This window comes from Lygodium microphyllum, chromosome 2, assembly GCF_053477565.2.
Source record: "Lygodium microphyllum isolate KBCC chromosome 2, Lygodium_microphyllum_v1.1.10, whole genome shotgun sequence".
In the NCBI taxonomy this organism is placed as follows: domain Eukaryota; kingdom Viridiplantae; phylum Streptophyta; class Polypodiopsida; order Schizaeales; family Lygodiaceae; genus Lygodium; species Lygodium microphyllum.
Genome location: NC_141136.1, coordinates 52459060 through 52481325, shown reverse-complemented (window position 1 = coordinate 52481325; position 22266 = coordinate 52459060). Strand labels below are relative to the sequence as shown.

The window sequence follows — 22266 nt, the reverse complement described above, 5'->3', positions numbered from 1 at the left end:
CTGCAACACTACATCATAGAAATGTCCTCAAAAGGCCCATAAGGGCTAGTCCAGAGTCTAGACTCCACAATGAAACGTGATCTAAGAGTCAAAACTCCTCATCAGATGATGATGATGACGACGATGCACCAAAAGAGAGCAAGTCCCCATCTGTCAGGACATTGCCCTCGTCGTCATACTCAAGCTCTGCTATCATGGGCACATGTGATGATGTGAAAGATGTATCACGAGATCCATGTGCTACATCATCATCTCCTAGCTCTCTCTGAGTATGAATGAGAGTGACAGCCTCATTCACCCGAGTCCACTGCGTACGAACGCAAAACTTCCCCCGACAAGTACTCCTCCGTATAGTGCTCTCTGAATCTGCAGCCTCCTCACGCAAAGGTATCACCAAAGCCCGCACGCGTGACCTCGTGACACCGCGATCGATGCTCTTCAACTCTCTATGAAGGAGTCGTATAATATCTGCCTGCTCATCTCTGACACACTACTCCACGTCGTCCTCAATAGAGGTTGGCACCATCTTCACACGGGTCGGATCTGCCTGTGGAAAAGCAAAATCCGACAAGTCAGAACCACAAGAAATGACATAATTATATTGAAATGTGTCAAAAGACATACGACATCGAACAATTAAATATACCTGCTTGGGTGTCCCCAAAGCATGATAATCTCGCACGAGCTTCATGTTAGCTCGGCAACACACTAATCGCTCCAGCTGAGCGGTACTAAGTCGATTGCGGATCTTCGTGTGAACCAAGGAGTAGGCACTCCAATTGCGCTCACAAGCACAAGCAGAACAATCCTACGATCACGAATCACGATATGATTTTGGAGTCAAAACCCTTAATGAATTAAACTTTAAAGATGGATGTAATTGTGAAAGAGTCAAGAGTACCTGCGAGAGGATTCGGAGAGCAAGATGAGTCAGCTTTGGAAGACAACAAGCTGCCGTGATTTCCTCCAGTCCGACTGGCCAGTCCAATGGGGCTATGCCTCCTACTGCTACACCATCTACTCCATTTGCCACAGTGCCTTGCTGGACATGTGGCACATGGACAGCCTCAACAAACTATATCTTTCGCTATTCCTGAAGGATTAGCTAATCGGTCTACTAGTACCGATCCCATTGCACTTTACACATTCACCTCCATCTAGGACTACCTCACCACCTTGTCAAGCATTTCATCGGCAAAGCCCTACTAGTGGGCATACGTGACGGTAGCCACATCCTTAGATTTACTCCATCTTGGCACTCTTAAGTCTTTAGGCTATTGAGGGCTCATAGGATTTTGTTCTTAGATTTTCATTCTTAAGTCTTTTACTGCATTTACTCCCACACATATACACATTTGCATCATTGCATTGTTCATTTAGTTAGCTTTTCATTTTTGTTTTGTTTTGTTTTTTGGAGCATCTCACTGCTGACCTATGTGCTTGTAGATCTTCATCTCTTTTGCAAGGTTTTGTTTTCAATGTAGGACTAACATGCAGGTGTATACCAGTCCTACCTTGGTTGGAGACTTCGGATGCACACAATTCCATTCGTGGTTTCATCATCCTAGGAGTTTTGCTCTTCTACGACCCATGGAGGCTTCCCCTCCTGAGGTGGATTTTGCAACATCTCTCTTTATACTGTCATGGCGGTGACTTCTATCTTGTTCTTCCAATTGGGATGCTTCCTTACATCATGGTTCTTGGCACCACACGAAGACCGGCATCCAGCTCCTCTTCCTCATTCGCCATTGACATCCAAGGTTGAGGGGGTTGCTTCCCTTCTTGATGTTCTATAGGTTTCAACACTTGTCTTTGATATCGACCTTTCCTCCCCTGTTGTACCTTCTCCTTTGCATTGCATGATTTCATCATCTTTGTAAAGGGCGCTTGGACAAGTAAACAATTTTCCCACAAGGGACATTGTCCAACTAGCACCTCTTGAATGAGCATTTCTTAGCATGTAGCATCCTTTGCATCTCATTGTGGAAACCATCCTTGGACGGATCCTCAAATGTCTCCACCAGAGGTTCTTACACCACACAACTCCTTCATCACCCCTTCCCTCATCATCGACACCCTTGAGTGAATGGGCAGCTTGTTTGTTTTGTGATGGGTTGGACCTAACCATCCCTTCTCATTTTCCTCTATCCTATAGTTACTTAATCGACTGCTAACTATCTCTCCAAACACCTTTATATTTATTTATTTATTTTTAAACGCCTTTATATTTATTTACTTATTTTTAAAATCACACAACTCATTGTGGTTCCATTTGCCTTTGCAATACTTGGTAGGCCACTGAGTAACCGACAAGCATCCTTTGTCCGATGCCCTATCTTCTTTGGAGTGACTATTTGGACTCCCTTGGTAAGATATCCATCATCTCTATAGTCTTGGTAGGTCACTAGGCAGTCACCGTGCACCCTTTGTCTGATGCCCCTGTTGCTTTAGGGTGGGACACCTTGCGTAAACCTAGGTTGGCCTTCCTTTCTAGGCCTATTTTGGGCCTGAGAGGGGATGTTGAGATAAGAAATGCATTCCATGTTGATTAGCCTCTCAAATAGCCCCAAAACATACTTATTTAATGAAAAATGAAAACTCGGTGCACGGTTCAAGAGAGTTTCTGTGAAATCCTAATTCAGGAGGGTCCATCGACATCTACAAATAGATAAGCTGCCACCATTCAAACTTCATCCCTTCTATGCACGTTTTTCACATTCATGTGAAGATCTTCGCCATTAGCATTCCTCCACGTGGCTGTCCAACCTTTGTGACTGTTGCCACCACTCCCTATGCTGCTCCAGCCCCTAGCAACTGCCCTTCCAGCTACCACCTACTACCTAGCGCTTCTTCCACTGCTACATTTGGCCCTAGATAGCCATCACCAACCCCAATTGACGCCTCTTCTATTGTGTTTGGCAGTTTTATCCATTGTTAGCATCCTCGTGTATCTCCACTATTGTCGCCAGGCATCCTACTACCTCCGGTGATCTACGTTTTGGCTTTTCACACCCTCCGACACACTCTGACTAGTGGTTACAGCACTCAAGATTGGTCTTCGGTGGACATCACACTCTGACACTCACTGCTCTACCTTTGAGCGTTTAGTACACTCTTATATTCATTTACTACATTGATTCATTCACTTCAAAGTTCCCCTTCTCTCTCTATTTGTGTGTGTTTTTGCATTTTTGAGGTTTAAGTTTTGCATTTTGCATTTAGGTTTGAGTTTTGCACATCATTGTCTGTCTTTGTGTTGTTATCGTGGCCGTACAATGTGTTTCCTCAATGCAAACCTTGGCAGTTTCTTCACAACCCTAACCCTGTGTTCTATTCACTTTGTGCTTTGTCGTACAATTGTATTGTGTTTCTGCACAGGTATTTCTTTATACGTGACATTTGAGAGATGACTAGCAACAGCTCTATATGGGGTGTGGACAACAATACGAGGGAAAAAGGCTGATGGATGAGGGATGGAATGAGAATGAATCGGGGATAGAGAAATGCCCAGAGGTAACTCTATTTATAGAATATTTTGATGCATTTGTCCTACTATTCAAAAATAAAGCCATTAGTTTTGCTAATAAGCAATCAATGCTCTTTAGGGCTGTTTTGAGGAGAATTAAATAAGGATTAATGCATTGTAATTTAGGATTAGCAAAACCCTACTTTAAGTGACCTAACACCCCCTCTCAAGCCCAAAAAGATGTACCCAAGGCAATTAGCAAGTCACATCTCCACCCTTTTTTATACCTGAAAGATCCTACTCCAAAGAAACAAGACATTGGATCAAAGGTGCTGTGATGGGCTGCCTAAGGTCCTACCATGATTGCAAAGGTGACACATATCTTCTTTCAAGTAGCCTGATTGAATGGGTCTCACATTTTTCTTTTTCTATTCTATTCATTTCTTTTTATGGCTGTAAACGCACAACAAGACTTAAGATTATTTACGTTCCTCATGAAACGAGCCATTACAAGGCAGAGATGGGTAGAAGAAGTATAGACAAAGAAAATGGTGAGAGAATGATGAGGGTATACTGGGATTTGCCATAATAATAGATTGCCAAAATGAGGATATGCTATGTATATGGTGGATTCAAGTTGACCACTCTATGATGAGATTTTCACCTTGGATAGGCACTTGATTTTAAAAGTTTTCCCCCATTCCAAAGATTTCCATTTTCACAAATACACAATACCAATGCATGGGGTGATGCAAGGTATCATGTTAAAATAGAATGTGATGCAAAGTGCAATGGTACAAGTTGATTAGTGCCATCATGGGAAATTGTTCGCTTGCCCACAACCGGCCTTTTACAAGCATGATCATCAAGGCATTGTATACCGTACAGTGGAAGGGAAAGCTATAGGGAAACCCTCTCCCTACCATGCCTTTATTTCTTTTTTTACAATGTCAATCCATTGACGAATGTACTAAAGGATTGGGCAATTGACCGGTTTGGTCAAGATATCAATGTGGTTGGCTGACTATTGTTATGCAAAGTGCAATGGTACTACTTGAGCAACACCATCATGGGGAATTGTTCACTTTCCCAAGTGCCCTTTTATAAGCATGATCATCAAGGCACATAAAAAATAATTATGCAAATACATGTAGAGGGCCCCGTATTCAGCCTCAGTTGAGGATGGAGTTACCATGCCCTATATTCAGCTAGACCAAGCAATTGGAGCTAAAGCCAAAGAGAATATGTAGCCTCCATAGAAGCATCAGATATCCAAGTTTCTGGCCTAATTAGATTCAGTGTATCCCTGCAAAGTTAGTCGTTCATTGAAAGACAAGCCATAAGAATAGGTACACTTTCTTAAGCTAAAAAAGGCATATTACACACTAGACCTTCATTAGCTTGTTAAACAGTCCCAAATCTCAAATGCACTTAGTGTGCTTCAGTGTTGCAAAAGCAAACCCACACACTCTCGGTTGGTTCCATCTCTGTAAGAAGTGTGTGCACTAGGTCCCTTGTATCGCGATTCTTCACAGTCTGCCCACTCCAGCTGCAGCCTTCCTGATCATTTGGTGGCTGCTGAGTGCTGCATTTGGTTCCAGCCTGCTGTCGCCTTCATTCCAGCCCTTGTGCAACTGCCCTAGCCCCTGCCAGTCCAACTCCAACTGCTACCCTGATCTGTATGACCTCTGGACAGCTCCGTTTCCACCCTGAGCAGGCCACCTTGTTGATGTTTGTCACTTGGAGAACATCCAAACTGCTGTGTTTTTACTCTAGGAGGCCACCTTGCTGCTGTCCAGCACTCAAGAGTCAAAGGTTCATCCTACTGTTGTGTTTTATCTCCAGCATCATTATTCAGCAACTAGAGATTGTGTCTATGCTGCACATTGGTGCCTTTACCTTCTTCAACCTCAAAAACTTGCTGTGTTTTGGTTTCCAGCCTGCTGCCCTACTGTTCATAGCCTTCCGCATCAGTTTACTGCATCAACTGGCCCATGGCTGCTGCATCTACATCACCCTAAGCCATAGTAACATGGGACAGGCTTTGGCAACAGGGACAAGGCAAGAATTGCCATCCCCTGTTTCCATGAGAGGGAGCTCTAGCATGGGGACGGTGGTACGGGAACAGGATGGAACTGGAACAAGAAGCTAGAAAATGGCCATCCGTTGTTACTATTCCTAAGCTCTAGTATATTGCATCATCCTAGTCTTTAGCCTCGACACAATGGTTGCTGCACATGTGATCCATCATCAGAGGATGACACTCTCCGACACTCCTCCATCAGCCCACTCCCGAACTTGGCTTCTTCATAGATATGACACTCTTCCACACTACACAACCTTGTTCCCTACAACTTCTAACACCTCAAGCTTCTCTACAAGCTGGACATCATCAACAACGAACATTTTGGCTACTTCAATTCGTTGAGTTTGAAGATTTCCTAATCTATGGATCTTGATGCCATCTTCATCAACAACAGATAAGGAATTTTAAATGAGGTTGGCTCAGCACTTTTCATTCATTCAGTTTATCTTCATTCTTCAGATTTTCTTTTTGCATGGTGTATTTGTTCATTGTTTCAGTCATGGTTGTACACTCTTTGTTCTCTTTTGCAAACCCTAGCATATCTCCATATAATTAGCATACCTTAACACATGCAAAAAAGAGATCCAATGAGATAACTTAGGTGCATTAAAATATTCACTTAAATTGGAGACCGAACGAGATAAGTCAAGGCAGGTGTGAATGAGCCATAACAATTTCCCCACTACAAAACAATAGGTGTGCTCGTCGAAGGGTAGTGCATTGGAGTCTTTGGTTAGTTTCATTGTAGTATCACATGGAGTGGCCACTAGCCATGCATCTTGAGGATAATACTAATCCACTAACTAAACAGCATACTTTTGTTGTGGCACAAAGATACCCTTTGAATGTTGGACAAACTCCATGCCCAAGATGCATGAGAAAAGACTGAGGTCGGTCATCTGAAATGTGGAGCTTAACTATGCCTGGAGGTTAGAAATAGTGGATGAGTCAAAGTGTGTGATGAAAAGGTCATGCACATACAAAAGCACACGGCTGAACCCCTTTGGAGTAGATCGTACATAGAGGTTTGGATCATAAGGAGATGAATGGAAACCATGCAATTTGAGAAAGTCATCCATCCTATGAAACAAAGACTTAGTTGCTCGCTGTAGCCCATAACAAGATTTTTGCAAATTTGAAAGCCTTATCCTCATAGCCAGGAATCAAAAATCCAAGTAGCTGAGCCACATAGACCTCCTCATCCAAGAAGCCTTTTAGAGAAGCACTCTTGGCATCCATCTAGTAGACAAGCCATCTATGGTTAGAGGCCAAAGCTAACAGTAGACTTTCTAGCCCTAGAAATGCTATCATCCCTCACAAGTTCCTAGGGAATAGAGACACTATAAGAAGGTGGTGGTGACGCTTGTCGGTGTGATATGGAGAGAGGATCGAAGCTCAGCTCAGAGTGCAATAGACAGTGTGGAGAGTGAAGCATGACACCTAATGCAATAGACTAAAAGAATGTAATCTGAAAGTACAACATACAACCCTTAAAACATTAGGGTTGTAGGAGGTATTCACACCCGAACACGATAAGTGCCAGTAAGTGTGTGACATAAGCACATATGAAATAAGACAATAAGTCTGGGGGGAAAAACCTCTCATACCGAGAGTAAAAAGTGCCCCAGTGTCCTACTGATCACCGACACTCGTATGTGAGCGTAGGCGTAAGTGAAAACCCAACAAACCCCCTTGGAGTGAAGAATGATCAAAAGTACAAGGATCATCCGCCACCAAAGGAGATCAAATTTAAAGCATTGCGAAATGCTTCAAATTTGTCACAAGGAAGAGCTTTGGTGAAGATGTCTGCCACATTACTGGTGGTAGGACAATAAACAAGGCTGATATTGCCTGCATATAGCCTCTCTCTGACAAAGTGATAATGTATCTCAATGTGTTTCGTGCGTGCATGAAACACTGGGTTCCGTGCCACTACAATGGCACTCTGACTGTCAGTGAACAAAGTAGTAGGCTCTGTAACAGATAAATCCAGATCAGTTAGCAAGCGTCTAATCCATACGCATTCAACTATAGTAGTGAAAGCTGCCTTGTATTCAACTTCACATGACGATGTGGCAACAATGGATTGTTTCTTGCTAAGCCAAGATATGCAAGATGACCCAAGAAAGAAACAATTGCCACTAGTGGAGTGACGTGAATCATAATCACCAGCCCAATCAGAATCACTGTAAGCACGTAACTGCAGTGGTCCCCCCTTAGCATAACGCAATCCAAGAGATCTAGTACCCTACAAGTAACAAAAAACACATTTAAGAGCTTGCCAATGTGGCATACGTGGCTGATGCATATATCTGCTCAGGGCTGAAACTGCAAACTGTATGTCCGTCCTAGTGTTGGATAGGTAAATAAGACTTTTAACTACTGGAGCATATGTGTGTATATCAAACAAATCACTATCATCATGTAATGACAGCTTTAGTCCAGGTTCCATTGGTGTACAGACTGGCTTGCAATCCTGTAAGCCAAACTTCTCAAGAAGTTTACCAATGTATCTTGACTGTGATAAACCAATGCCTCTAGCATCATGTATGAACTAAATGCCCAAGTAATAATGCAAAGACCCCAAGTCTGACATCTCAAAAGTTTGCTGCAAATTTTGTTTGAATGCTGAAATCTGATCAACATGTGTCCCTGTAAGCAAAAGATCATCAACATAAATGATCAGCATCATGGATCCCCCCTCTTTACATACATAAAGGGTAGACTCAGATGAACTGTTTATAAACCCTTGGCTGAGCAAAAAGACATCTATCTTTGCATACCAAGCTCTAGGAGCTTGTTTCAAACCATATAAAGCCCTTTTCAGCTTGCAAACCAAATGTTTGGATCCCTCAACTGCAAAGCCAATTGGATGCTATACATATACTTCCTCATGAAGTTCCCCATGTAAAAATGCAGTTTAAATATCCAACTAATGCATAGACCATCCATAATGGGCAGCCAAAGCAACCATAGACTTGATGGTCGTCATCCGGGAGGTAGGAGCAAATGTCTCCTCATAGTCAATGCCTTTCTTCTGTGCATAGCCTTTAGCTACAAGCCTTGCCTTATATTTGTCAATGGATCCATCTGCATTCCGTTTCAGCTTGTAGATCCATTTTGTTCCAATGGCTTTCTCCCCAAAGGGCAAGGACACTAAATCCCATGTTTGATTCTTAGTGATAGAATCCAATTCAGCTTGCATTGCTGCCATTCAATGCACACTTTGTTGTGCATCCTCAAAACATTCACGCTCCTCATCATCAACTGTGCCTGCTACCATAACAAACTCCATGGTATGTGCAGTATCACGCATACGAGCTTGCCTTCTAGTACAACCAGCCATGGGTGCATCCACATGACTATCTTTCATAGTCTGTAAAAACCATCTAGGCATTTGTCTTGCCCCCTGACTGTGCATGAGCTCTTGCTGAATTTCAGTTTCAGCACTTTGCAGATTATTCAGATTAGCCAATGGCTGATTTTCTGCATTTTCCAATGGACCAACTGGCTGAACATTAAGTTCACTTGTTGAAACTCCAGCTGAATCACCAAATGTAATGGGCAGCAGCCCTTCAAATACGTCACAGGCAGCCTGATATGTGTCAAACCAGCAAGGGACAATTCTAATTTTTCATGAAATAGTGCATCCCTACTGACAAACACCTTTTTAGAGACAGGATCCCTACTGACAAACACCTTTTTCATAGAGTCTGTAGCCTTTGCTCTCACTACTGTATCCCACAAAAATGCATTTGACAGCCTTGTTATCCAACTTTTTTCTAAGTGCCTATGGAATGTGTGCATATACAAGACACCCAAAGTTACGAAACTGTCCAACAGAAGGTTTCCGACTATTCCAAGCCTCAAAAGGTGTAATTTTCTTTAATACTTTGGTGGGGCATTTGTTTAAAACATGGCAAGCACACATTACGGCTTCCATCCAAAAATTGTGGCAAGCTCTTTGCTTTACGCATACATCTGGCCATCTCCATGAGTGACCGATTCTTCCTCTCTGCAAACCCAATCTGGTGTGGAGTATAAGCAGTAGTGAACTGATGAACAATGCTCTTCTGCTTCAAAAAAGAATTCAGCATAGAGGACAATGCTCTTCTGCCTTAGCTTTTACACATGCAATTATGACACTTCTTGGGCTGATTGAGCATTTAGCTCTACTGAGGATGCAGGCACTTGGTTTTTTGACAGTGGTGCTTCTAGCACATCACATCTCGCAGAGATTTATTTGCTTTTGTTGGTGCAGCTCTAGGCTAAGGTGCCCATTGTCCACATCCTCCTGGAGGAGGAGTAGCAGGAGCCACAACTCCGGGCCTAACTTCTTCTCCACTGACGTAGTCCCAAAGATTTTTCGCAACAAGCATGTTCTTCATCATGAAGGACCAAAGTGAGTAATTGTTACCATCCAATCTGTCCTCCTTGGATACATAGGTAAATACATCTCCTCCCTGATTAGCCATGATAGTCAATACCAAGAGAAGTAAAAGAGCAATATCCAATCTGGAGTAACCTAGAAATCTCAAAATTTCCAGAAATTACAGCAAATAGCTTGGTGCAATTAGTACACTGAGGTACACTCTGTCAAAACTGTCTAAAATGCACGCAGTCCAGGGTGCATTCAATGTTCAACAACACTGTATGAGCAAAAACCCCAAAATTTCTTGCCCCAAAATTGTCCAAAACAGTCTATCTCTGACTGACACTGTAGTATATGTGCCAATATCTTCAAAAAACTCAAAAGCCCCAAAATTCCCGATAAATTTCACAAGAAATTTGCATCAACCGTGTCCCAAACACATACTCAGAGTTCTATGCCTGCCTGGGCAGAAGCCCCCTTTTCCAAAGATGAATCTGGAATGAAAAAGTAATTTTAACTTGAAAAAAATTTGTACCTAACACAGAAACCAGTCGCGCTGGTGGGGGGCGGCCTGAGCAGGTGGCTGACCGTGGCCGACTGGTGGTCTAGGCGTTGAGGCTGCAGGGGCAGCGCTGCACACAGGCGGGTGGCGCTGGACACAGGCGGGCTGCGCTAGTCAGGAGCAGCAGTTAGGCGCAGCTGGCGGGGCAGCTGGCGCTGGCGCTGCTACAGGCTGCAGGTCACTGGTTCACAGGCGGCACTGGGCGCAGGGTTTCTGCTGCAGACGAGCTGGAGGAGGCGCTGGTGGCGCAGTTGGCAGGAGCTGCGGGCTGGACAGGGCGCTGCTGTGGTGAACCTGGGGGGCTTTGCCAGATTCTTATATCGTAGTGTGTGCTTCAGCTGAAAAGAAGTACTCTCAAGAGTTGTTTTGGAACTACTGTGTTGGTGCACTACTCCTAGGAATCTTGATCATGACTATAAGATGGTTCTAAGATTACAGGTAAGTACAGTTACTGCATCCTTATTTTACTTTTCCCAACACTCACTAAATATGTCTTTCCAGTGAAAATTTGGAGTCTGATGCTGTCCTCATACTATATCAATAAAGCCATGAACGTATTGAGATACCTCAGACGTAGTTCACCCATGGCATCATTTGTATCTTGATTTGCAAGGCTAATCAAATTCAGGTTGGATGAATTTCAATGATGATCATACCATAGGTATTTCTTTTCATTAGGTTTTGCTCATTTGCTTCTGGCCTAGGTGAAAGCAGCCCATAATGGCAGGTTCTTCAGCTAAGGCAGAAGACCAAGCATATTATCATGCTGTCAGTAAGGCAACATAAGTCAAAGTGGTATGGGTCTAGCTAGGAACCCAGTCTTCCATCCAAGAACAAAACATGTGTATGCATACACTCGCTTTGTTCGAGAAAAAATTGGGTACAATACCACATGCTATGACCAAAGATGACATGTTGATGCCTTCACCAAGGCACTTCTCGGAGCAATTTGAGTGAGAAACTGTTTGAAGCAAGCAATGATCTATGAACTTCGGTGGTTGATGAGGGATGTTTTGTTCCTACCCTTTTTTACAATTTCCTCTTTTGGATTTCCTCTCTACTAGATGTTCAAAAGGAATATGAATGTTGAATGTTGAGAATATTGTCTCCCCCATACAAAGTTCCTCCTTTGACAGCCACTCATATTCCCATTTAGGGAAGTACATCCTCACAATTGGAATCCAGTCATTAAATTACTTCTAGTAGACTAAAACATCCGCTTAATAGGAAACTACATTCAGTACAAATTTGTTTTGTTTGGCAAATGACGAATCCCAGATAGTATCACTATGGTGTGAGATAGAGCATGCAAATAAAACCAAAGGTGGCATGTTATAGTTTCTACGTTTACACTCAAAATGTGTATGTAAATGTAAAATCTCTGTATGCTTCTCATGCACATGGTCTTCACATGCATAATCAGCCCACTCAGGAAAAAAAAAGACTTTGTCAAGAAAATTTCAGCCCATCCTTGTCTTGATGGAATTGCCTAACTTGAGGATTGGAAAATTCAAAATCGTAAATGGAGTAGACTTTTCTATGAAGTCTACTCTCTTTCTACATTTATGTTAGTGGACAGTGGCTTTTCAAAAAAACAAGAATGTCTATGTAAAAGCAAAGGTAGATACCTTGCACAGAGAGACATTGCGAATCCAGCTTGTCATTGCTGCAATGCACCTATGGAAACAGTCACTCACAATTTATGGTTTTTCCCTTCAGTCCATCGCTTTCTGACTAGATTGACAGCATATTTCGAAGGTCAACTCCTTTCATGCAATTTTGCCAAAAATTCATAGATGTCTGGCATTCTACCACCTGTTTTGGAGGGCTCTCCTCAATTCTTTGCTTGGGTAGGTTTTGGACTTTGTTGACTATTTGGAAATCTCAAAACCATATGGTATTTGGTGAATATTTTGTTGATCTGTTTACCTGGTTTAGGTGATCTCTGCAGCAGTTATATGACTGCCTTAGACTCCATGACATTGATCAATATTTGTTCTCCCTCTTTTTTCAATGTTTTTAATATAGCCTATGTTCACATCAAACATGGGTCTTTTTGTGTTTTTGTACACTGATGTAATATGAACACGGTCACAAATAGAAAGTATGGGTAAAAGCAAAAGTCATTCCACCTCCTTGAGAGTAATAGTCAGTACCTTTAAAATGTCTACAAAATAGACATTTTAAAAAAGGGAATGGAATCCAAGTGTTCAATTTAAACATTGATAACCATTAGATGTGCACTTATTTAACAGATTTTGGTGGAAATGTCTCTTTCGAGGAGTTTTCTCAGCATGATCTCACACTAAACTTACTTTGCATGAAGATTGACCTAACTAATCATACATAACATTACAAGTGTATAACTCATGCATCCCAGCTTTCAAAGCACTAACACAGCATGAAGTTTGTATTGCTTTTACTGGTCATAAATCTTATACAGAAAAATAAGACCCTTTTAGAGTGTTGACTGTTTGAGTAACTGTTTGATGGTTGTTACAGGATTGATTCTCACTTTTGAATTATTAGGCACACCATGAACAATGACATTGCTTAAAAACATGCTGTTTTATATATACACATTCAAATATTGGATGAGAAAGTTCTAGCTCAGACTTCTGCTTGCAACAAAGGCTTGAGCAAAGGCATATTACCTTCACACAGACACTTAAATAAAGGTTTCAACCTTCCTGCCTCAGCCATTGGTATGACATTTGAACAATCCTTCTCCAGCTGCTTCAAAGTTTGTTCAGCCAAGTGAGAGAGAGCAGGATTTTGCACATTACTTTCCAGCCCAGTGAGAAGTAGTAATGCTCCTTTTTGAGAACCAATTTTCCCAGAGATTTCAGGTTCAGATGAAACTTCCAAAAGAAATCGTGCTGCATTTTGCTTTTCATCCTCTTCATTGCTAGCCAGACTTTTCACTGCATACTTGATACTGTTCGCTTCTACCACCTCTAGCTGCAACAGTCGTAAATTATTTGAGCAGGAATGGCTACATTCTAATCCATTCACCCATTTAAACAGCCATGAAATTATCAGCCACAAAACTGGATGCTCATACTCAAACTAGAATCATTGAAATGCATAACTTATGAAGTAGAGTGAAACTAGATTCTACTACCCACTAGCTAACAAAATTTTCAGTAAAAACAGCAGATACAAAAGGACAGAAAGAAATTACCAAGCTTGGCCAAATTTTTGGTACAGCCACAAACTTACGGCCACAAAACTGGATGCCAATAATTCACCATGAAACGAGTGAATATCATAACTTATGAAGAAAAGTGAATTAGACTGTATTACACGAATGAAACACAGCAGCCTTGGCCCAATCGATGCAGTAGACTGATGGAGAAGGCACCTTCCAGCTGGAAGGCCCAATCGATGCAACAGCAATTGGATCAAACACAGAAGATGCCAGCCTCTAGATAATTAGTGCAGCAGCGCCAAATGGCCACAGCAGTGGCTGGAGTGGTGAACTATGAGAGATCGGGAACACAATGACTGAGGATGCAAGTGACCTAGCAGACTCTCTACTTATAGAGATGGAATGGACCAAAGTTTGTGGGTTTTCTTATGGGACATTTGTGCATACTTAGTGCATTTTATTTTTAAGGCTGTTTAAACGGGAACCAAGAAGGACTATCCAGCAAAGCTCACCCCTCTTTCCTCAAGAGGTCCCAACACGAAGCAATCAAGGCATTGGTCAATTGGTGCTCATCAACTACCCAAGAACCTACCAAGTCTACAAAGGTGATGCCTATGTTCCCCCCGGAGCCCAAAGGGCCACCCTACAGAGGCCAAGGCATCAAACAAAGAGTGCACATTGGCTGACCAGTGGCCTACAAGGACCTTCAAAAGCGTTGTATTCAAACATTTTGAGCTTTTTGTTTGTTTTTGAGTTTGTGCCCACTGGGGGAAGGGATGGTTGGCTTCCAAATCACAAAACAAAAATCATGTACGCAACCACTTATAGGGGTGAAGAGGTATGTAGACGACTGCTGCATGGGGAGGCTGCTTGGAACCCAATGTGATCAGGATCATGGGTGCTCATGTGCTCTGGACAATAGGGCAAAAGCTTAAAGGCAAGGCAGGCCCATCCTCAAACTCTTGCAAAGAGACATGTCACCTAATTGATGATTCCCACAAGTGCATTGCTAGTGAGAAGAAGAAACAGACAAGCATGTCAAGCACGTAGAGCACATAAGTGTGAAGGATGAGGCAGCAAACATAAGCTCGATTGGACATTCGAGAAAATAATGTATTTGTGGTCACATGCTCTTATGATTCTTCATTGCATATATAGTGTTTGTCATTGGTTAAGGCTGCCAAGGATGAGTTGTACTTTGACAATGGTTCTTCTAAACACATTGCCTCCTACAAAGGGTCGTTTTTATCTCCATATGGGGTGCACCAAGCAGGGATCAATTGTTTGTGCCAATAATGCAGCATGTGTATCAAAGACATTGGAGAAGCTCCCATAGCTTTAGTAGGGTATAGTGATGCTCAAAGATGTCTTGTATGTACTAAAGATTAGCAATTGAATGTGTTGGTTTCTTGGTTCGTTTTCATATGGATAGATGCAGTGTGCATGATTGCAACAATGGTGATGTAATTTTTATTATTGCCGTGCTATACAATGGGTTATATAGGCTGAATATGAAACCATCCTTCCTTCCCGGAGAGGGTGGTAATGACCTGATTAATAAACAATTACAATAAGTAATTAATTACATAGAACTGAAATCCACAAGTTACCTCAATCTTGAACAATGGACAACCTATTGGCCCCAATACCGGTGCCCCTTGTGGTATTTCTTTAACTTGTATTGCAATCTAGATGGAATACACTAAGATTCCTTGAGTCTACTTCTCTCTCCCATTGCCTCTTCCTATCAAGAATAAGCAGCTGACCTCCAAGCTAATTTGCCCCTTGGTTTGCTTAGGGATTGGTCTTCAACTACGCTCCTAGGGTGACAAATTCAGCCCCAAATTTTTGCTAGTTGATTGGCCACTTGAATCTCCTGAAGTTGCCCCAATTTCAGTGACTAAAATTCAAGTCTCTAGGCCTTAATTCTGCGCATGCTTCCCAAGGCAGCTATCAGACCCTAATTTCCACTATAAATTAGCATTTACAACAAAGATAAGTCAAAATTTGCTGTTGAGCTAAAAAATGCATTAGCTTCACTTAAACAGGCCCAAAACATGCTTAGTTAAGGAAAAAACCTTGTTTATTTAAAAAGAAATGTATTCCGAGAGAGTGTTTGTATTTCATAAGCACAAATTGACTTGGGAGGGCCCAAACTTTCTATAAATAGGTATTCTGCCCTCCATTCAGCCTTATTCTCGTTTTTGCAAGTTTCAGGTGTTTTTAGCTGTTACATTTATTGTGTAACTTGTTGGGGAACAAGCACGAGATGACCGTTCGGGGGCCTTGGGCGCCCGAACGGGGTCAAGGGGGAGCCTAGGAAGTAAGTGAGTTTAAAAATAGTATAACTCACCTGAAGTGAACGACTGGCGGGGGAGTCACGATTTGGGGTTCTAGCCAACGACTTCCTATACGTGGCTGGGTGGAGAGTCGAGGAGAAGGCTCTCGTGCTCGTTTTTCGGATAGCTGAGTGGAGGCACCAGCAAAAACGAGTCCCGCATGTAATACTGGTAGCAGAGCCGCTTCGACCACGTCCGTATTAGCGATCACGACGAGAACTGCAATCGGGCCACGTTAATCGTCACTTTCTGTGTTGGCGATCATGACGGGATGGTTTCAAGTTGGGCCACACCAATCGTCACTATTGGCGACCATACGGGATGGTTTCAAGTCGGGCCAAGTCCCGCTTCTAATCATAATTCTGGTCACAACCTTGTTCCCACGCGACCTAGCGGGGGTGTTCAATCACACCCTTACCCAGCGCTCCTGCTGACAGGCCTTATTCCCACGTGACCTGCACACAATCAGTGCATATCTGAGGAAAGTTGCATCGTTCTTCGCGCCATCTCTACCTTATAGAGGCCATCGACGTCTGTCCTACCTTTGTAATCAGGGAAGTACCTCATCTTTGTACGCAAATTTCTTATATTTGCTTTCTAATTCCAATGTATAGATGGAGGGGAAAGAGAGAGAGGGGGTAACTGAAGGTTCTAGTTCCGGGGACCACCCTATGGTGGATCCCCATGAAACGAAAATACAAGAAGAACAATGGGAAGAATTTTTTGCTACACGAGAACAATTTGATGATTTAGCTGCTCGTGTGCAAGCACCGGGGGTTCAAATGGAGTTGCTAACTCAAGCACTCACCGAAATAAAATCCCAATTAGCCTTATTACTAGAAAGGGATAAAGGTAAGGTAGAGACATCAGATATTCCATCTTCATCGAAAGATCTAGATGTGACTATGCAAGACCCTAGGAAACCCCACCAAAAGCTAAGGGATCCCTAGGGTCTTGCATAGTCACATCTAGATCTTTCGATGAAGATGAAATATCTGAGGTCTCTATCTTACCTTTATCTAGAAAGAGAGAATCAAGATGGATCCAGAAAAAGTAAGGGCAATTATTGAATGGCCATCTCCAAGGAACCTGGAAGAGCTGTAGATCTTCCTAGGTTTATCTAGATTTTATTGTAGATTCATTCAAGATTATGCTAAGATAGTTGTTCCAATGACGGACCAACTTAAAGAGAAAAGGAAGAGCTTTAATTGGAGAACAGACCAAAATGAAAGTTTTCAAAAACTTAAGGTAGCTATTGCTACAGCTCCAGTACTATTAATTGTGGATCCCAATAAACCACTCGTGGTTGAAGTTGATGCTAGTGATAGAGCAGTAGGCGCGGTCTTATTACAAGAAGGTCGACCAGTTACTTTTGAAAGCAAGAAATTAGACCGTGCAAAACAGAATTATTCTATTTATGAGAGAGAGTTGTATGCAATACTATATGCAATGAAGAAATGGAGGCACTATCTGTACGGTGCCAAACTTTTGATCTTGTCGAATCATGAAAGCATTAAGTGGCTTAATGACCAACCAGATCTACAAGGGCGTAAAACCAGATGGGCCGAACTCCTCCAAGAGTTTGACTATGAGATAAGGTATAGAAAAGGAAAGTATAATATGGTGGTTGATGCACTCAGCAAAATGCCCATCATAAATTAATTGAGTTTTACTCAGTTCACTTCCGATTTGCTTAAATCCTTAAAAGGGAAATGCCAGGTTGATCCGGCATATTCCAACATATGGGAAGCAATAGAAAATGGGGATCCAAATGAAAGGGCCTCCACTAGAGGAAGGAACATCTGAGGATGTTCAACAAGGAAATGGAGCATCAGGGGTTGCTCAAATGGGATTCAAGTGGAAGAATTATACCATTGATAATGATTTTCTTCTCATAGCACAATTCAATGTATCATCATTGTGTTCTTGTATTTCTGAGTTTCTCTTCTCTCCCAGTGTTTGCTATACACACTGTGTTTCTCTCCATGAACCCTACCATCTCTCTGGTATCTTACTCATTTTTGACATGGTATCAGAGCCAAAGGCACTCATTGAGCCACAAAGATTCTCTACATCAAGGAAAGCAAATACAAGTTACAGATTTAGCATCATCTACTGATTTCCCCCCTTTTGTTGCATCACCAAGAGATAGAGATACCCTTCTCTTCCTCTCCCACTTACCCTCCCTTTTATAGGTTGACACTCCAATGCTATGACTTCTCCACAAGCAAATGGACAGACCACTAGATGCTCCTCTTCCAACATCACCGGACCTCCCATCGATGCTTTTGCTGACATGGACCTTTGCTCCCTATACTGTTGTATGTGTCTACCCCCAAGCACTCGTTGTGCCACCTCTCCCTTTTGGGCCACAGAGTTGTTAACCCTCAAAGGAACAAGGTGGAACGTCGGGAAACTCTAAAGCAAAGGACAAGGCCAAGGCAAAAGTGAAATGGAAGACGAAGGCGCACCGTGAAAAATATGGAAACACAAGAAGTGTAGAAAAGTCCTAAATCAAGGAAAAATGCGCACAAGAAAAAGCGCAAGTCAATACTTTTTGTAAAAAAGTGCAAGGCGCACCATGATTTATTTTAAGAGTGCCCGCAGGCTTTCACCCGTGCAAACTGTAAAGGTAAATGGGCGGTAGGAAGGAAGCTAGGAAGATAGAAGGACAAAGGAAAAAAAAGGGTCTAGGCTATGACCGGCCATGTAAAACGGGAATGACCATCCAAATGGGATTCAGGGCTTTGTATATAAAGTTCAAAAGATGAATGAGAGCTCATTCTTTGGAGTGTGGCAAAGTGGACTCATCGTCTCCTCTCCTGCTCTTCTCTTTGCTTGCTTGTGTATGCTTGAAGGAGGGAGTGTGAGAGTGTGAGGGAGTAAGTGTGTGAGGGTGAGGAATCAAGGAGGTAAAGCTCTCCACCATCTCCTCTCTTCTTCTTCTCTCCTCTTCTCTTCTTTTCTCTTGTCTCGTGTGTAGTTATGGAGGATGGAGCTTAGAGGCAGAGGTTTGAGAATGCTTAAGCTTGCATCAAGAATCGTGGAGCTATCAGAGTATTTAAGAGAGAAAGCCACTCAATCGGGCATCAAGGTAAGCTCACTACATTTGTAGAGAGAGAGAGATACCGCGCGTCGGCTATGTAAGAGGTAGCCATTAGAGCTCGCTTGAAACACTTAAACAATAAGCAGTCCGTGGGTCTTGGCAGTAGAGCTTGTGCTCGCCTCTACATTTTGGTTCCATTGCCGAGACCAATGGATTCAAGCTTGAGCGATTGCACGCTTCAAATCGAGCATCGAAGTAAGGGTTTCATCCCCGAACCGGAGCTTGAGGTAGATGGGAGATTTAGGCATGTTAATCGTCAAAAACAAGTAAGTATTTTTGGGTTTGGATATATGGATGAGTAGGCTAAAGAAGCATGAATGCTATTTGGTGATTTTTTCATTGCATTAGATAGGATAGGATTAAAACAGTGTGAGCACACAATAGGGTTTTGTCGCTGTATAACAAGCTGAAACAGGGAAAAGAAGGGCAAAAAACGAAACCTTGGGTTAAATACTGGTAAGAGGAGCAAGATTAAGGTAAATGCAAACCCAGGCAAGGCAATAAGAGGCCAGAAGTGGCAAGGAATACCTCATTTCGCAATAGAGAGAGAGAGAGAGAGACCTACTGATCACAGAGGAGCTCAGGAACGTTGATTCCGGTGTTTTCGATCAATTCAGGTGCATAGGGATCTTCTTTACACGCCAATGATGTGATCTGGAAGGTATGACAGGGGGCCGTGACGAGCGCTAGGAGAAATCGGCCAAGAGTCCTCGCGTTGCGTCATTGTCGAACCGTGTCTTGGTCCGATTTCCAGAGTTGGACAATCAGACCATCCGACCGGAAGAATCGGACCATCCGACTGCCAGGAGTCGGACCACTAGACCGTCCAGTCGGACACACTTCGCAGTCAGACCAACTCCTTTTATCCCAACCAAACCAACAGTCCGATCCGAAACACTCGTCCAATCGGACGACCTTTTCCAGTCGAACCGCCCATCAACCGGACCACGTAACCTGATCGGACCAAAAACTACAATCGGACCACACAAACAGTCGGACCACCTTCCGAGGTTGGACCAAACCAGTCGGACTACCCAGAATTGGACCGTCCGATTCTGGGAATCGGACCAGTTGGGCAAAAGACAGAAGAACTAGGAGTAGGACCCCAGCCTTGATAGAGCATAGAGGGAGCAACATAATTCCCGTACTACCCTCAGGGAGCAACCAGAGACCGTGCGCAGAGCCGTACTAGGTCGTAAACACGAAGGGGGGATAGCTAGAATTGCATGATCATTTCATCAATACACCCCACATAGTAATTTCTTCCACAAAAGTGCACTGGAAAATGACAAAAAGCTTGATTTTGCACCATGTACAATGAAACACCTAACATTGAGTGTACATAAGTTGAGGACTGTTTTCAATAACAAGGAATGCAGTCAAACTTAATAAATCACGGAACACACCAATAGGAGGAGACCCCATAACATAGTTGGATGCTTTGGAGCCCCATTGATAGGATCTTCGAAAACGACGGTGGGACCAAAAGGACAACAAGATTGAGGGCAAAGCGCTACTAGAGCTGCTAGGACTGATTGACAACCTCGTGGAGCAGGAAGCAGAAATGATGTCAAGAACAAACGCAGACCAAGAAGAGGACCAACTGGACCTGGGTGAATTCCCAGTCGCAGTCCAAGACATGGATAACGAATACAACATGCTAACCAAGGCAGTAGTCCACGGTAGGCCAGTAGAGGAGGTGGTGGCAAGCCTGGAGAAAGAGAGGAAAGCGGTTAGGAGAGCACTGCAAGGCATAGCTGCCTACAACCGCGAGCAGAGAACTAGAAAGCTATAACAAGACATAGATGTGCACGAGGCTCGACGCATGCTAGCCTTAGCTAGCAAGAACAAGACAGGACCAACCGTGGAGAAAGAGAAAGCACTAGAGACAGACCTCACGCTGAGCGAGCTTGTGACCAAGCGCCTCATCGACAACACGACTGCTGAATAGAGTGCAGTAGCATTAGCGACCTTGCTACTCTCATGCCTAAGAATTACTCAGGGGGCAAAAAGCCAATCAAAAATCCCTACGATAGCTAAGCAGCTGGACAAGTACCAGCCTAGTAGCGACTCGTACAGTTTTGTTGGGCAGTTTGAGCAAGTTTGCAAGGCCAATGGTCTCACGGACCTAGCACAACACTCCCAAGCTTTCAGACTCTGCTTAGGCGATAAGGGTAGGACATGGTACACCAGTTTAGACATGGCAAAGCGGGCAAACTTTGCTTGACTAAAAGATCTCTTCATTAAGAGATTCTCGGAAGCGGGATACTCTGATAACCTCATAGTCCGACTGATGAATGTCAATCAAAGGAACAAGGATGACATAAGAGAATACATCACTCATGTGCGCAGCCTCTTCAAAAGAATCCCCACGAATGAGCGACCAAACGAAAGAGCAATCTCCACCGTGTTCATGAACGGAATTCGCAATGAGGAGTTGTACAAGGCTTTGGCAGGTAACTCTAGCCTGCAACGAGACGTGCTGGCAAGGGTCTTCGATGAAGCAATTAGGGTGGATGACCAACTGAGAGAGAGGAGCTCTCGAAAATCGAACCGCAATAACTCCAACCAGAGGACATCAAAGGGGATCACCACCTCCAACAAGGAATCAACTCCTAGTATGCAAGACAGGAGGAAAAGTACGAACCAAGGCCAGGAGCTAGCGGAGGCAAGGATGGAGTTAGCGCAACTGCAAGAATTGGTGAGGAAACCAACACGACCACACATCCAATGCGTGCATTGTGGCGGCAACCACCTCCAGGCCGAGTGCCAGGATCCTAGGTCTAGGCCTTGCACAAACTGTGGTAGATTCAGCCACGATGCCATGCATTGTAGGTTGCTTAGGAGATTTCTCTATGTCCAGCAGTACAACCTGCCATACCTGGGGAACAGGCCACCAAATTTCCTTGAAAGAGGAGCCCAGCTGGCGCTTCCAATACCAAATAATGCAAAGCCCATCACTCCTAAGATAGAGATCAACCCGATAAGCATACCCCAGCTACCGGGACCCTAAGTGACCCATCCACCGAGTGATGCTCCAGTCCATTACGTGAAGGAGCCTAACGAAGACGAAGCCTGCATAAGCCCTTGTGTCTCATACGACGAAGAGGGCAACCCAGTCCTCATAGACTATCGACCGGTACCAATGATGGCGTTAGGTAGAGGTAGGTGAAGGGGATTCACA

General features: G+C 43.3%; 1 protein-coding gene, 1 long non-coding RNA gene and 1 pseudogene across 6 annotated transcripts in view; 1 reads left to right on the top strand and 2 right to left on the bottom strand.

The window, feature by feature from the left end:
* The window catches only part of LOC148039731 (U-box domain-containing protein 44-like), a 140430-nt gene that overhangs the window by 88745 nt on the left and 29419 nt on the right, over positions 1 to 22266 (bottom strand). For all 5 annotated transcript variants that reach the window (XM_087693572.1, XM_087693569.1, XM_087693551.1 and 2 more), the window contains one exon: positions 13141 to 13447. In XM_087693572.1, the coding sequence (XP_087549698.1) occupies positions 13141 to 13447 (307 nt within the window). The remainder of the gene's footprint in view (positions 1 to 13140; positions 13448 to 22266) is intronic.
* The window catches only part of LOC148039732 (uncharacterized), a 138050-nt gene that overhangs the window by 88732 nt on the left and 27052 nt on the right, over positions 1 to 22266 (top strand). Inside the window, exon 2 of the long non-coding RNA XR_015693223.1 lies at positions 3379 to 3513. This is a non-coding gene — a long non-coding RNA (uncharacterized LOC148039732). The remainder of the gene's footprint in view (positions 1 to 3378; positions 3514 to 22266) is intronic.
* Positions 33 to 3280, bottom strand: LOC148039733 (uncharacterized; annotated as a pseudogene).